The sequence below is a fragment of the Lampetra fluviatilis genome, chromosome 53 (assembly GCF_964198595.1).
Source record: "Lampetra fluviatilis chromosome 53, kcLamFluv1.1, whole genome shotgun sequence".
Classification (NCBI taxonomy): domain Eukaryota; kingdom Metazoa; phylum Chordata; class Hyperoartia; order Petromyzontiformes; family Petromyzontidae; genus Lampetra; species Lampetra fluviatilis.
This window is the reverse complement of record NC_136327.1, coordinates 9,195,267-9,211,645: the sequence shown is the minus strand read 5'-3', so window position 1 is coordinate 9,211,645 and position 16,379 is coordinate 9,195,267. Positions and strand designations below refer to the sequence as shown.

The window sequence follows — 16,379 nt, the reverse complement described above, 5'->3', positions numbered from 1 at the left end:
GACTCTAACCCTAACACTACACACACCAGCACCAGCCTAAACACAGACTCTAACCCCTCACACTACACACCAGCACCAGCCTAAACACAGACTCTAACCCCAAACACTACACACACACCAACACCAACCTAAACACAGACTCTAACCCTAACACTACACACACCAACACCAGCCTAAACACAGTCTCTAACCCTAACACTACACACACACCATCACAAGCCTAAACACAGACTCTAACCCTAACACTACACACACCATCACCAGCCTAAACACAGACTCTAACCCTAACACTACACACACACCATCACAAGCCTAAACACAGACTCTAACCCTAACACTACACACACCAGCACCAACCTAAACACAGACTCTAACCCTAACACTACACACACCAACACTAACCTAAACACAGACTCTAACCCTAACACTACACACACCAACACGAACCTCTAAACACAGACTCTAACCCTAACACTACACACACACCAACACCCGCCTAAACACAGTCTCTAACCCTAACACTACACACACCAACACCAGGCTAAACACAGACTCTAACCCTAACACTACACACACCAGCACCAGCCTAAACACAGACTCTAACCCTCACACTACACACCAGCACCAGCCTAAACACAGACTCTAACCCCAACACTACACACACACCAACACCAGCCTAAACACAGACTCTAACCCTAACACTACACACACCAGCACCAGGCTAAACACAGTCTCTAACCCTAACACTACACACACACCAACACCAGCCTAAACACAGACTCTAACCCTAACACTACACACACCAACACCAGGCTAAACACAGTCTCTAACCCTAACACTACACACACACCAGCCTAAACACAGACTCTATCCCTAACACTACACACACCAACACCAGCCTAAACACAGACTCTAACCCTAACACTACACACACACCAGCACCAGCCTAAACACAGACTCTAACCCTAACACTACACACCAGCACCAGGCTAAACACAGACTCTAACCCTAACACTACACACACCAGCACCAGCCTAAACACAGACTCTATCCCTACCACTACACACACCAACACCAGCCTAAACACAGACTCTAACCCTAACACTACACACACACCAGCACCAGCCTAAACACAGACTCTAACCCTAACACTACACACACACCAGCACCAGCCTAAACACAGACTCTAACCCTAACACTACATACACACCAGCACTAACCCTAGCCTTACTCCCCCACTTCATGCCTTGTGGACCCAGAGAACCGTGGGGGGCCGCTTCCTCCCCGACCCCCCCTAACACCCTAACAACTCCGAGTCGTCTATAGTCTGGCAATGGAAGTCACGACGGCTGCACCCAGCGCCAACGCCACCGCCCCCAGCAGCCACCGCCAGGGAACCAGTGTCTGGGGGGGGTGCACGGGGAGAGAGAGGCGTGAGGGTAGAGAGACGGGGGTACAGGCAGATGGGAGCAGTGGGTTGGAGAGTGTGAGTAGGTGGAGTGTGTTTGTTCTAATAAATAATACATTTTTTTTCATCATTTATTTTTGTTAGCCAGGAAAGCCTCGCAGAGTCCTTCCCAAGTTTTCACAGGAGAGGGGGGCGATGATTGCTGCCTTGCGTGTGTGAGATCCCAGCCGAGTCATTTGCGGTGTCATTTTTCAAATGTGGCCAAATTCGGACCGTGACACCTGAGGCACGTGATGGCATCACGGCATCTCGAGCGTCCATCCAGGGCCGGATTAAGATGTTGTAGGCCCCTGGGCTACAGGTACTGTGAGGCCCCCCAGTAATATTTTCAAAAGGAAAATAAAGTTAAAGAAAAATAAAATGTATTTTTACAAGGCTAACAACAAATACAATTCAGCATTCACAAGTGAAACAACTTGTCACTTCATCTCTGGAGGCCCTCCAGCTGGCAGAGGCCCCTGGGCTGCAGCCCCTAGAGCCCCCACGTGCCTTGATCCGGCCCTGCGTCCACCGTGAGCAAATCAGCCGGCGCGTGGGAGTATCTCTACGGTCAATACCGCACTAGCGCAGTATTCTTTGGTTCTTTCGGTAAAGTCACGTAGGTATAAAATAAATTAAATGACGACGTTTTGGGCGCAACACAAGCATCCGTCATCAGGTGGGACAACCACAGCAAGAAACAATTGCTGAAGTGGGCAAAGGGGGCTGCTGCAACAAGAGGCCAAATAAGCAAGAGAAGGGGGGGAGGAGCCAGGGAGGAGAGACAGGGAGGGTGGGGGTGTGGGGTAGGGCGAGTGGAGGCTACAAGTAAGACGCAAGCACGGCAGCAAATGCCGGGCTGGGGAGGGGATGTGGGCGGGGCTGGGAGTGGGAGGGTTAGGAAACTGGAGATGCGAATATGAAGGCAGGCCAAAAGCAGTTGTGGTTTTACCTGGTTAATAACATCCTTCCAATGATTGCTCAATCTGTATCCATCTTCCCGGTTGAAGTTATGTCTATGTTTATATATCTGGATGGCTTCATGAACAAACCTTTGATAGTAGCCCGAAGGTTTGCAGAGCACCTTGGTCTCAGAAAAAACAATATCATTGGAGCCTACAGCGTGATAGCAATGGTCAGCCACGGCGGGAGGTATTAGTTCTGCCGTGTTTCAGATCTGCCTTGTGCTCACGAACACGGTCCGAGACATGACGTTTCGTTTCCCCGATGTAACAATCACCACAGGTACAACTCAGTTTGTAGACTCCAGGATATTGTTTCTTGCTGTGGTTGTCTCACCTGATGACGGACGCTTGTTTTGCACCCGAAACGTCGTGATTTAATTTATTTTATACCTACGTGACTTTACCGAAAGAACCAAAGAGTATGGATTGCTGCAGTCACGAAAACTTCAAATCTAGATAGCGCAGTATTGACCGGGGTGGCCCGGCGGAAGTGAACCGTGAACCTTGGCGATGAGCCGAAATCGTTTCGCGAAAGCGTCGTCACTGGGCCGCGCTGCACCGGAATGTGTGGCCGACACGCCACGTGGGAGACACGCGGAGGAGGAGCGATGAGGGGGAGGAGGAGGAGCAGGAGGAGGAGAGATGAGGGGGAGGAGGAGCAGGAGGAGGAGGCTGTCCCTCACCCAGGGCTTCTTCCCCGTCGCCGTCTTCCTGTCCCTGAACTTCCCGTCTCGGGCCCTCAGCGACATCCTCCTCCTCAGCTTGAAGAGCTCCGAGTGGATGACCTGAGCAGGCGCTCACCAAACAACAACGGCGACAACGACGACGACAACGACGACGACAACGTCGACAACGTCGCGCGTGCCGGTGAGCGGACAGCTGGTCGGCTACTGCTGCTGCTGACGAAGCCCTTGACAGAAGCGGCCGCAGCAGCAGCAGCAGCAAGACCCTCCCGGCAGCGAGTCCCACGACTCCGCGTGGCTCTCCTGGATAAATAAATAATTAACGGCCGAGACCCCCGGTGGAACCCTGGCTCTGAGCCACCAACCCCGCCCCCCGCCCCCCCCCACCGCAATCGCCCGGAGTCGCCGTCTCCAGCTGGCAAGGGCCCCAGGCTCACCACGTTGGTGGGCTCCAGCTCCAGGGCGCTCGACAGCGACGCGGCGGCCTCCTCGTGCCGCCCCAGCAGGGCCATCACCTGCAGCAGCAGCAGCGCCGCCACCGGGGACAGGGCCACGTGTCTGGGCGGCTCGCTCGCGCCGCACGGCCCCACGTCACTGCGCCACGTGTGTCACGTGTCTCCGTGTCACGTGTCACGTGTCTCCGTGTCCCGTGTCACGTGTCCCCGTGTCTCCGTGTCCCGTGTCACGTGTCCCCGTGTCTCCGTGTCACGTGTCCCCGCATCCCATTTCCCCATATGTCCGTGTCCCGTGTCTCCGTGTCCCGTGTCTCCATGTCCCCGTGTCCTCAGGTCCCCTTGTCCCTACATTCTCATGTCCCCACGTCTCCACGTCACATGCCGTGTCCCCGTGTCCCATGTCCACTGCCCATGTCTCCGTGTTCCCCCCCCATGCCCCCCCCCCGTGCCCCCCCCAGTGCCCCCCCGTGCCCCCCCCCGTGCCCCCCCCGTGCCCCCCCCCCGTGGCCCCCCCCGTGCCCCCCCCCGTGTCCTCCCCGTGCCCCCCCGTGCCCCCCCCCGTGCCCCCCCCGTGTCCCCCCCCGTGCCCCCCCCGTGCCCCCCCCCCGTGCCCCCCCCGTGTCCCCGTTACCATGCCGCGCCTCAGCAGGGCCCTGGCGCTGTGGGGCTGCAGGAGCAGCGCGGCGCTGCAGGAGCGCAGCGCCGCCTCCATGCGGCCCTGCGCCGCCTCGCTCGCCGCCAGGCCCAGCAGGCAGCGCACGCGCAGCTCCTCCTCTTCCTCCTGCTGCTGCCCCACCTCGTCGCCGTCACGGCCCTCACCGCCAACTCCCACCTCGTCCTTCCGAGACTCCTCCTCCTCGTCCGTGTCTCTCTTCGTCTCCTCCTCCTCTCTCTCCCGTAGCGTGATGGCAGTCCCATGCGGCACCTCGTCGTGCCGCTCACCTGTGCACAAAACGCCCGCACGGACCTCGTCATCAACCTCGTCATCATCAACCTCGTCATCATCAACCTCGTCATCATCATCAACCTCGTCATCAACATCATCATCATCGACGTTATCGTCATGTCCATCTGAACCTGTCATAGCTATTCACAGCCAATGCCCAATGATTGTGTAATGTGAGGATATATCCGGGTGGTTGATGGATCACACCTCGTTACGATGATTGGCTCTACCGGTCCTGGCCCATAGCCAATGGAGGGAAGTCTAGGGGCGTGGCCCTGACGTAATGGGAAGGTGACATCTGTAAGTAGAGGATTGGATCTGCTGGCTTTAGCTACAGCCAATGGGGGGACGAGTCAGGGGCGCGGTCCTGGGATCGTACGATGGAGTCTAGAAGATTCCATGGAGGTTAACCAGGATTGGTTGAAAGGTACCACGTGACCCGGGTATTAAAAGGGGTGGAGATGGACAACACGTGGTCAGATCTGGAACGAACGAAGGGTGAGGCCACGCTGGAGCGGGGTCCAGGCTGCCACGTGGCCGCGCGTGTCTCTCTCTCTCTCCCTCTCACGCTGTCTGTCAGCAGCGTGAAGGAGTAAGACAGGAGTGTTGTGAACGAAAGACAAATAAAGACCGGATTCCAGAAGTTGCTTTCACGACCTTTATTACATTGGTGACAGAAGTGCTTCTTGAGACCGTTTGGACAATTATTAGAAAATGTCCAAGCACCTCAAGAAAAGAAACCCACCGGATCCTCCGTCGGATGAAGATGTCGAGGCGGACGAGGACGAGCTGCTGGGAGCCACGGGTCCTCTACCGCCGTCTGCCGCTCTCCCCGACGCCGCGCATCGACGACAGGCCGGCGAGGAGACGTCTCCGGCTGCGGACGAGGGGTGGCGTCGGGTGGCGGAGCAGATAGAGTCGCTCGGTGCGATCCTGCTAAATCTTGCAACGGCGGTCGCGTCATCAGCGACCCTCGGTCGGCCGCGTGGAACTCACCCAAGGGCCGATGACCAAGATCGTCAGCGGGAAACGCCGTCCGCCATTACTCTTGCCGCGGAGGGGGAGGCCTCCATCTTGGGCGGGGCTGCTGCCACGCGGCCGCCGGACGCCATCTTGGGCGGGGCTGCTGCCACGCGGCCGCCGGACGCCATCTTGACGGAGCCGCATGCTGCGCAGGGAGCGGGATCTGACACGCCCAAGGCCTCGGATATTCACCGCGGCCATTGCTTTCCTCAAATTAAAGAATTTGTCGCCAGGGGCGACTGGAGCGCGTTCACGTGGCGGTTCGAGTCAGCCTTTCGGTCGGTGCGATGGACGGAGGCAGAAGTGCTGGAGGCTCTGCCCACGCTATTGGACGTCTCCTTGGCAGTCTTCCGCTCCATCCCGGCGAGTAAGAAATGGCGGAGTTCTACGAGCCGCCGATGGCGGCTACCAGAAAATTCATGCAGCGGCGTCGAGGAGCGGATGAATCGCCCTTAGCCTACCGAGGGACACTGTTGGCGCTTGCCATGGCCGCCTACCCCGATTCGTCAGCCGATTTCCTGGATCCTCTCATCCCTTCTAGAATGATTGAGTTGTCCCAGGAACTTAACATATCATTACCGGTGTGCGGCCACGAACCGCTAACGTCTCGATGGGCGGCGCGCTGTTTGGACGCCAAGTTCAACCTCAAACGCTGGGACCAGATGGCTGCATAGACGGGAGATCCTGAGATAGACGGGCCACCGTTTAGATGGGCTCCACATCGTGTCATCCACGGCTCCAACGACTCCAGCGACGACGAGGTGATGGCAGCCGTTCCTCGCTGGGTCTCGAAACGCCGGCCGCGCGAGCAGCGTGACGGGGCCAGATGTCCACGAGCGGGGACTGGGGCGACTGATGCCTCTTTGGCTCCACTGTGGGAATTGGTCGGGAAACCGAGATCTCATTTGGCAGGATGGAAATGGCAGTTGTTTCGGGGCCAGGCGGAATTACTAATGTGTACGGATGGGTTGTCGGACCGTCCACGCCTGGTTGTGCCGACATCCCTTCGCCACGATCTGATCCGCGCGCTGCACGCCGACAAGCTGATGCACCTCGGCGTGCAGAAAACATTGGCTGCAATGCAGCAGGATTTCTTTTGGCCAGGCATGACAGTGGATGTCACTAACTTTATCCGGTCATGCCATGATTGTGCGAAGCGGAAACCGCCACGTCAAAATTATGTCCCGCCCCTACGATCGATCGAGGTATCCCGTATTAATGAGCTGGTTGCTCTGGATATCCGGAGCCCGTTCCCATCATCGGCTAGGGGCAATAAATACCTTTTGGTCGGGGTCGAATACTTTTCTCGCTGGCCTATGGCCTGGCCTCTACCTGACCAAACGGCCTCATCCATCACCGAGGCTTTCTTGAATGGGTACGTCATGGATAAGGGAGCACCTGAAGGGCTGCTCACGGATCAAGGACATAACTTCTCCTCTAAATTGCTCAAAGACGTGTGCTCTGCCTTGGGTACAAAGAAAATCCGCACTTCCCCTTACCATCCGCAAACGGATGGCATGGTGGAACGATTTAACCGCACCCTTTCGGCCATGCTTTGTCACATGGTGAGTGAAAAACAAACCGATTGGGACTTGCACATACCGGGCGTCCTGGCGGCATACCACATGGTACCGCACGCGTCCACAGGATATTTGCCATTTTTCCTGATGTATGGCCGTGAGAATGTACCCCCGATTGATGTGCAACTTGGTGCAGCGGGGAAACAACCGTCCTCTTCCTTGCCTGATCACGTACGGGACTCGCTTAAACGGGTTACGGAGGCGCGAGAGGCCGCCAGATGTGCGACGGCCCGTACGCAGGCAAGGAACGAGAGGTGCGCGCATCGATTGCGAACTGACATGCCTTGGTCGGTGCGCGATATGGCATGGCTCCATTGCCCTCAGGTGCCAGTGGGTACGTCCCCTAAACTGCACAGGCCTTGGCGGGGGCCTGTGAGGCTGGTGGACATTCGGAATCCCCAGAGTGTTCGCATCCAGTACGGCCAACGTCGTTGGTATGTTCATTCATTGCGGCTCAAACCCTATGTTGACCCGCGTGCTGGCCCTTCATCCCTACTTGTTGACCTGCCGGGGTCTGGCGTGCCGAATGTGCCACTTGCCTCGCCAATTGATCCCCAGCGGGGCCGTGTTCTACCCCCCGCAGACGCACAGGGTTTGAAGGATGACGAGACCCCGGACGTTCCACCTCCAACGGGGCCTGTCCCAGACACAACAGAAACCGAAAATTCTTCTTCTTCTCCACTGCACCCACCTCCTGCTGAACAGTCGGCGAGGCATCCACGCGCGAGGGGAGGAGAGGGTCCAGCGTCGCGTACGCGGTCGAAGTCTCTCCCATTTCGCTAATACTGTTGTCCTTGCGGTCTGTCGCCCTGGTGTTACTGCGCTACAGGGGCGCCCTAATGTATGTCGGTTGTTTTTACGGTTGTAATGTTTTAATTCCTCTGCGCGTTGGCGCCCTACTCCCCTTACCTTATTAATGCGTCATGGACGCCCTAAGATGTTATTCAAAGGATTCGGGCTGTAACTCATTTCCCAGCCGAGACGGCTGACTTTTTACACCGGGGGGGGGGGGGGGGGGTGATGTAATGTGAGGATATATCCGGGTGGTTGATGGATCACACCTCGTTACGATGATTGGCTCTACCGGTCCTGGCCCATAGCCAATGGGGGAAGTCTAGGGGCGTGGTCCTGACTTAATGGGAAGGTGACATCTGTAAGTAGAGGATTGGATCTGCTGGCTTTAGCCACAGCCAATGGGGGGACGAGTCAGGGGCGCGGTCCTGGGATCGTACGATGGAGTCTAGAAGATTCCATGGAGGTTAACCAGGATTGGTGGAAAGGCACCACGTGACCCAGGTATTAAAAGGGGTGGAGACGGACAACACGTGGTCAGATCTAGAACGAACGGAGGGTGAGGCCACGCTGGAGCAGGGTCCAGGCTGCCACGTGGCCACGCGTGTCTCTCTGTCTCTCCCTCTCACGCTGTCTGTCAGCAGCGTGAAGGAGTGTTGTGAACGAAAGACAAATAAAGACCGGATTCCAGGTGAGGTTCCAGTGGTGAGGTTCCAGTGGTGAGGTTCCAGTGGTGAGGTTCCAGTGGTGAGGTTCCAGTGGTGAGGTTCCAGTGGTGAGGTTCGAGTGGTGAGGTTCCAGTGGTGAGGTTCCAGAGGTGAGGTTCGAGTGGTGAGGGTCCAGTGGTGAGGTTCCAGTGGTGAGGTTCGAGTGGTGAGGTTCGAGTGGTGAGGTTCGAGTGCTGGGGTTTGAGTGGTGAGGTTGGAGTGGTGAGGTTCCAGTGGTGAGGTTCGAGTGGTGAGGTTCGAGTGGTGAGGTTCCAGTGGTGAGGTTTCAGTGGTGAGGTTCCAGTGGTGAGGTTCCAGTGGTGGGGTTCGAGTGGTGAGGTTCGAGTGGTGAGGTTCGAGTGGTGAGGTTCGAGTGGTGAGGTTCCAGTGGTGAGGTTCCAGTGGTGAGGTTCGAGTGGTGACGTTCGAGTGGTGGGGTTCCAGTGGTGAGGTTCCAGTGGTGAGGTTCCCGTGGTGAGGTTCCAGTGGTGAGGTTCCAGTGGCGAGGTTCGAGTGGTGGGGTTCCAGTGGTGAGGTTCCAGTGGTGAAGTTCGAGTGGTGAGGTTCGAGTGGTGAGGTTCCAGTGGTGAGGTTCGAGTGGTGAGGTTCGAGTGAGGGGATGAGATTCTCACCCCGGGGTCTACAATGCTGACCCCGTGTTGGGAATATGGCGAGGTTCAAAACACAGCAAGACCACCTCTCGAGGCTGACGAACGTGTTCCGAATTTCTGAATTTCACTCCGAGTTAATCCTGGGTCTTATCCTGACGATGCTTGATGCATTCCCAAGCGACGTGTCTCGTACTCTACCTTCATGACTGCTACATTTTTCAGTTGTGAGCATTGTTCTTCAAGCTCACCTGTGGCGAGTGAGTGTGGGTTGTGTGAGTGGACGTATAAGTGTATGAGTGGGTGATTGAGTGGGTAGCTCCGTGAATGAGTGGGTGAGTGGGTAAATGGTTGAGTGAGTGGGTGAATGAGTGGGCGAGTGAATGGGTGAGGTGTTAAGGCAGTGAGTGAATGATTGACTGAGTGGGTGAGTAGGTAAATGGGTGAGTGGGTGAGGGAATAAGCGAGTGAATAAATGGGTGAGTTGATAACTTGGAAAGTGAGTGAGTGGGTGAGTGAGTGGGTGAGTGAGTGGGTAAGTGAGTGAATGGGTGAGTGGGTGAGTGAGTGGGTGAGTGGGTGAGTGAGTGGGTGAGTGAGTGGGTGAGTGAGTGGGTGAGTAAGTGGATACGTGGGTGAGTGGGTGAGTGAGTGGGTGAGTGAGTGGGTGAGCGGGTGGGTGAGTGGGTGAGTGAATGGGTGAGTGAGTGAATGGGTGAGTAGGTGAGTGGGTGAGTGAGTGGGTGATGGAGATGAAACAATAACAATCGGCGCATCATGAAACACGTGTGTACACCACGTGACAATGAATTTGTCGTGTGGTGGAGGGTTCTAAACACAGACTTCGTGCCGCATCATGGTGTACGTGGCCTCACTCCCCCCCCAACACCCAAAAGAAAATCGACAAAGAATTTAAATAAATCGCCGTCAGCCGCTGACCGCTCGGCGATTTTTGGCGACGGCCCTTCTGGCCGGCGACCGTTCCCCTCCCGGCGCGCCTCGCCCGCTCCCCCTCCCCTCTGACCTCTGAGCCATCCGGTCGCCACCTCCCAAATCCTCCGGGGCCCCCGGCTCCCCGACGCGGTGCCCGGCAGGTGGCCGAGCGACGCCGGCGCCAGCGGCTCCCGGGCGGACCGGCGGCAGCGCCGCGGCCCCAGCAGGAGCAGGGCCAGCGCGGCGCGGTACAGCCGCTCGGCGCCCGGCGCGTCCCCGCGGCCCAGGCGGCCCGCGCCGGCCTCCCGCTTCCTGCGGGCGACGCGGAGCCGGGCGGCCCCCCGGGGCGGGTCGCTCGCCGCCAGCACGCGCACGCGGTAGTGCAGACGCGCGCCGCCGGGGATGTCCGGCGGCCTGGGGGGGAGATGGGCGGGGGCGGAGGGGGGGGTGGTGGGGGGCGGAGGAGGGGGGGCGGATTGGGGGGTGTGCGACAACACCGCACAGAAGTTGGTTAGAAATTTCCCAGTCAAGGTTTTTGTGTCGTCAGGCCCTCCACCATCACCCCGACGTAGCCACATTAAAACAAAAACCCCAAACGTGCGACGGTGGCGAGCGTCGTCCAACGCAGTGCAGCGCCAATCCTGAAGATGCTCTTGGCGCAGTCCTCGAGTGAAACGTCGCGAGTCTCGCGCTTGTTACACTCACCTGCAGCGAGTGAATGGCCAGGTGGGTGAATGGGTGGGTGGGCGAGTGTGTGCGTGAGTGGGTGAGTGAGTGGGTGAGTGTGTGCGTGAGTGGGTGAGTGAGTGGGTGGTGGGTGAGTGTGTGCGTGGGTGGGCGAGTGTGTGCGTGAGTGGGTGAGTTCGTTTCATCACCAGTGATGATTATCTGAACCGGTCCTGGGCCTTCCTTAGGTCGACTCAACCTCAAATGAGTACCTGGTGCGGTGTGTAAAAACATCGTTACTGGGGAGACAAAGGCGGCCGGGCGCGTTGCTGCCCCACCCACGCCTCCCGCTCGCTAGTGGCACTCGCCCCAACAGCAGTTGGGGGCTACACGGGGAATCTTTGTCTTTGGTGGCGGTGGTGGGCCCCGTTACCTGCCCATGCAGCGGTAGCCAGCGTCAGCGTGGACACGCACGAGGGCGGCCGCTCCGACCCTCATCGTGCGCACGCTCACCTCCAGGCCCTGCGGTGGGCGGGGTCACATCCTCATCATCACCACCACCACCATCACCACCATCGTCACCATCACCACCACCGTCCTCATCACCACCACCATCAACGTCACCACCGTCACCATCATCACCGTCATCACAACCACCACCATCATCACCGTCATCACCGTCATCACCACCAACACCGTCACCACCACCATCACCACCACCATGACCGTCATCACCACCACTATCATCACCACCACCACCACCGTCACCACCACCACCATCGCCACCATCACCGTCATCACCACCACCACCACCACCGTCACCACCACCACCATCGCCACCATCACCGTCATTACCATCACCACCACCACCGTCACCACCACCACCGTCATCACCACCATCACCGTGATCATCGTCAACCTCAACCTGCATCACCACTGTCATTGTCATTAAAGCTGCGTCTTCTACAACAACCATCAGACGAGGTGAGAGTGAGACAGACGAGGTGAGTGGTGAGACAGACGAGGTGAGTGGTGAGACAGGCGAGGTGAGTGGTGAGTGATGAGAGTGACGAGGTGAGTGGTGAGAGAGACGAGGTGAGTGGTGAGAGAGACGAGGTGAGTGGTGAGTGATGAGAGTGACGAGGTGAGTGGTGAGAGAGACGAGGTGAGTGGTGAGACAGACGAGGTGAGTGGTGAGACAGACGAGGTGAGTGGTGAGACAGACGAGGTGAGTGGTGAGGGTGAGACAGACGAGGTCACCTTGACGACCTCGCCGTCCCCCAGGGTAAAGGTCAGGCAGGGGTCGCGCTCTACCAGCGAGCCGTCGTCCAGGCAGCCGCGCACGTCCAGCGTGACCTCCTGACCTTCGGCGGGGAGCGGCCCCCCGCCCGGGGCCCCCTCGTGAAGCGTCTTCTTCTTGACGGAGCCGTCCCCTTGGAGGGGGCAAGGTGGGGTGGGAGGGGAGAGAGAGAGCGGTTTCCCCCTGCCACGGTGCCTAGGAGATGTTAAGTACCTCGCCTGGCGTACAGGAGGACGTGGGTTCGATCCCAACCCTGACGCCTGCTGTGTATTTGGAGTTTGCGTGTCTCTCTCTCTCCCCGTGGTCGCGTGGATTTTTCTCCAGGTCTTCCGGTTTTCCCCTCCACATTAAGACTCCACGTCTCAGGCGTTAATTATTTATTTATCCACGAGAGCCACGCGGAGTCGTGGGACTCGCTGCCAGGAGGGCCCTGCTACTGCTGCTGCACCATTAAGATGTGTTTAGTGAACTAATGATGAGTCGTGCTTTATTTATTATTCACGTGTGGGAGGAAACGGGAGCAGCCCGTAGAAAACCCCACGCCTTGCGTGAGGGGGTCACGCTCTATCCCTCGTACAGGTGGTAAAGATGGAGATTGGTCCACACTTTGCTGTACCGCCTTCTCCCTGGCGAGCCAGGGGTACGGCTCCTTCTCGAACCCCACGGGAAGGGAGTTTCACACCATCCGCCTGTGATCCACCAACCCTCGTGCTGGGCTACGGCCAGCCACGTGCAGCGTAGCCACTACCACCACTCGGCTGTTAAGGCTGCTAAGGCTACCGGGGGAATCTTTGTCTTTGGTTCTATTTTTGTACTGTATTCGCACGTATGCGCGGTGTTTTGAACTTCTTTCACACCGTACGTAGCCAACCGTGCTAAGCGGAGGTGCGGGAAATATGTACACGCGTTCGCTTAATGAAGAGGTCATCATAATCATCATGAACAAGAGTCGTGCTCAATCCACTGCTGGGTGACGGCGTTTCCAAGCCGCCGCCGCCGCCACCGCCGCCTCTCCCGAGGCTGCGCCGTAACGATCCACCCAGCGCCTGCACCACCAGGGCCCGTGCCCCTCGCTCCGTCTCCGCGCTGGGCGCGCTCTGAGACCCCGTGGATTTTTCCGCCCCTCCACGTCGAGAATCGACATCCACGCGTTTAGAGAGTCGTTGGCTACTGCCACGAATGTCCACGCGGCAATCGCCGTCAGCCACTCCGTTGAGTGATCGCTGGCCAGATCGCTTCTGAGAAAGAAGCTGCACAGCTCAGCTGGGTCTGACCTGGTAAAATAACGAGCTGGTTTGGTTTTGTCATAGTTTACGCAGCGTGCTTGGAAGAACCAGGGCGAGACCTCGCGGGGAATGGGACGAGTCTCGAGCTGGAGAAGTTCCCAGCTGCTGGGGCATTCCCCTGCTGCCAGTAGTGGGGGGAGGGAGGGGGTTCTGCTGCTGCTGCCGCTGCTCTGTGTACGATCCCAAGTCGAGTGACTTTGCGGTGTCTGACCCTGACGACCTCGCCGTTCCCCCAGGGTAAAGGTCAGGCAGGGGTCGCTCTCCACCGGCGAGCCGTCATCCAGACAGCCGCGCACGTCCGGCGTGACCTCCTGACCTCTGCTGCGGGGCCCTTGAACGTGCACGCAGCACCACACGCGCGCCGCGGTGTTGACCGGGGCGGCCCCGGCGGATTGGGGACAACCGCGGCCCGCGTCGCCGCACGCCCCCGTGTGGCCGTCCGGGCGGTGGCGACGCGGCGGCCCAGGCGGCGGCCGCGCTCGCTGCGTGTCGCAGAGTTCCGCGCGGGGTTTGGCTCCGGCAGGCCGCCCTAGTGAATGCCGGCCCGCGTGCGCTTAACCGTGAACGCTGCGACTGCTGCGACGCGCCATCCGCTTTGCTCGTGGACGTTGAAGGTCCCGCGACGTCATTCGAAACGGGTAGGCCATTGCGTGCCCCGCGTCACGGTCCCAATTTGTCGAGTGGTTGAGTGTGATGAGGGTGGTTGACTGAGTGACCGGGTGGGTCGGTGAGTGGATGAATGAGTGATGAGGGTGGTTGAGTGAGTGGATGGGTGGTTGAGTGAGTGAGTGATCAGGTGGGTGAGTGAGTGGATGAATGAGTGAAGGGTGGTTGCGTGAGTAGATGAGTGAGTTAGAGGCCGACCGAAATTCGGTTTCGGTTTCGGCGCCGAAAGTTGACAAATGGCCTCTTTCGGCATATTTTCGGTTTCGTCCGAAAGTAAATTTCTAACTTTCGGTTTACTTTCGGTTTCGACCGAAATTCAATTTTTAGCTTTCGGCCGAAAGTCAAATTTTAACTTTCGGTCTGGTTTTGTTTTTGGCCGAAACCAGAAATTCAGTTCCGGTCGGCCTCTAGAGTGATCTTGACAGTGGTCCACTCCATGGGGAAGACTGTCCTTCGTCATGGGAATGTGGAGTTGCCACCGCTACTCTCGTTGAATTCTCTCTCTGTTCCAACCACACAATTGGGGGCGGCGGCACTCATCACCATACGTTAGCCCTGCAGACATCGGTGGAAATTCCACATTACCAGGGTGGCGACCAGGAACGTCCATAGGACAACCACGAAGAGGTAAGTGTCGTACCGAGCAGATCCACCCACACCTCCTCGGCCGCCTCCTCCTCCTCGTCGTCGTCGTCGAGGTCGTCCTCGGCTGGGAAGGTCTCGTGCGGCAAGTGGAAGTGGACGTGGCGACCCCGAGCCTCGGGGTCGCCCAGCTCGGGGTTCCACAAAGTGTCCACGCTCCCGTGGCCGAGGTCCGGCGGACCGCGTCTCTCAGAGTCGCCAATCTTCACGTCAGCCTCCCCCTCCAGCCCCGCTCCCTCTGGCCCACCTACCTCCACCCCCGCTTCATCCACCCCCCCTACTTCCACCCCCCCTCCCTCCAGCCCCCCTCCCTCCACCCCCCCTCCCTCCACCCCCCCTCCCTCCAGCCCCCCTCCCTCCACTCCCCCTACTTCCACCCCCCCTCCCTCCAGCCCCCCTCCCTCTACCCCCCCTACTTTCAGCCCCCCTCCCTCCAGCCCCCCTCCCTCCACTCCCCCTACTTCCACCCCCCCTCCTTCCAGCCCCCCTCTCTTTACCCCACCTACTTCCACCCCCCCCTCCCTCCAGCTCCCCTCCCTCAAGTTCCCATCCCTCCAAATCCTTTCTCTCCTTTCCCTCTCCATCCACCGCCCCTCTCTCCATCCCACCTCCCACCGGCCCCCCCTCCCTCCAACCCCCCCTCTCTCAGCCCCCCCTCTCTCAGCCCCCTCTCCCTCCAGCCCCCCTCTCTCAGCCCCCCCTCTCTCAGCCCCCCCTCTCCCTCCACCCCCCCTCCCTCCAGCCCCCCTCTCTCAGCCCCCCTCTCTTCGGCCCCCCTCCCTCCACGTCCTGGATCCCCTCTGCTGTCGAGAGACGGAGTAAGATTCAAACGCGAGCCAGGCTCAACAAGGGCACACGACGGTGGTCAGCTGACAGCCCCCCCCTCCCTCGTGTAGCCCCGCCCACGACGCGGCTCGCCCCTCCCACTGCGCCGGTGGCCCCGCCCACTGCCCTATCAGGAGTCGAACTCGAGCCCCAGGGAAATGTTACACCTGGACACAATGAATTACCGCGATTAGATCCAAGTTATCGATTTATAAAAAACAAGTGTTTGCATTTAGGTAGTGTATGCAATATTAGTCTATGGGCAATATTAGTCTTTGGGCAATGCTAGTGTAAGGGGCCGTCCATAAATGACGTCACGCGGTTTTTGGACGATTTTTGACTCCCCCCCCCCCTCGTCACACGACGTCACAAAAAGTCAGACCCCCCCCTCAAATATGACGTCACAAAGCTCTGCCCCCCCCCCCCACGAAAACCATATTTCCATTTTGAAAATAAAACATACTTCAAATCGCTTTAAAGTATTGCCATTGTAGTGCGCATTTAATGTGGCGCTGCACTCTGATGTTGTAGGAGAAAACATTTATTAAAAAGTCTATTTAATTAAGTAGAACATGTTCATATTCTTGGTTCTTTCGGTAAAGTTACGTAGAAGGGAAAAACAATAAAATAATACAAATAAAACAATAAAATTATCACGTTTCGATTGCAACACAAGCAATCATCAGGTGTGAAAACAGCAGGAAGAACATTTTTCAAAAAAATGTTCCCTTCTACGTTACTTTACCGAAAGAACCAAGAATATGAATCCCTGCAGTCACGAAAGCTTTAAATCGAAACTTAGAACGTGTTGTCTATATTTATTTAAAGTTGCGCATTTTGATGTGACGTCACATT

General features: G+C 57.9%; 1 protein-coding gene across 1 annotated transcript; it reads right to left on the bottom strand.

Moving 5' to 3' along the window:
• Positions 1–1,020: 1,020 nt before the first annotated feature.
• LOC144949194 (peptidyl-prolyl cis-trans isomerase FKBP8-like) lies at positions 1,021–10,307 on the bottom strand. Its single transcript, XM_078879083.1, has 5 exons — positions 10,231–10,307; positions 4,182–4,492; positions 3,533–3,610; positions 3,096–3,197; positions 1,021–1,404 (listed from the first exon to the last, which is right to left on the bottom strand). Exons 2-5 carry the CDS (start codon positions 4,260–4,262, stop codon positions 1,321–1,323), a joined length of 345 nt encoding a protein of 114 aa, XP_078735209.1. The 5' UTR covers positions 4,263–4,492; positions 10,231–10,307; the 3' UTR covers positions 1,021–1,320.
• Positions 10,308–16,379: the final 6,072 nt, after the last annotated feature.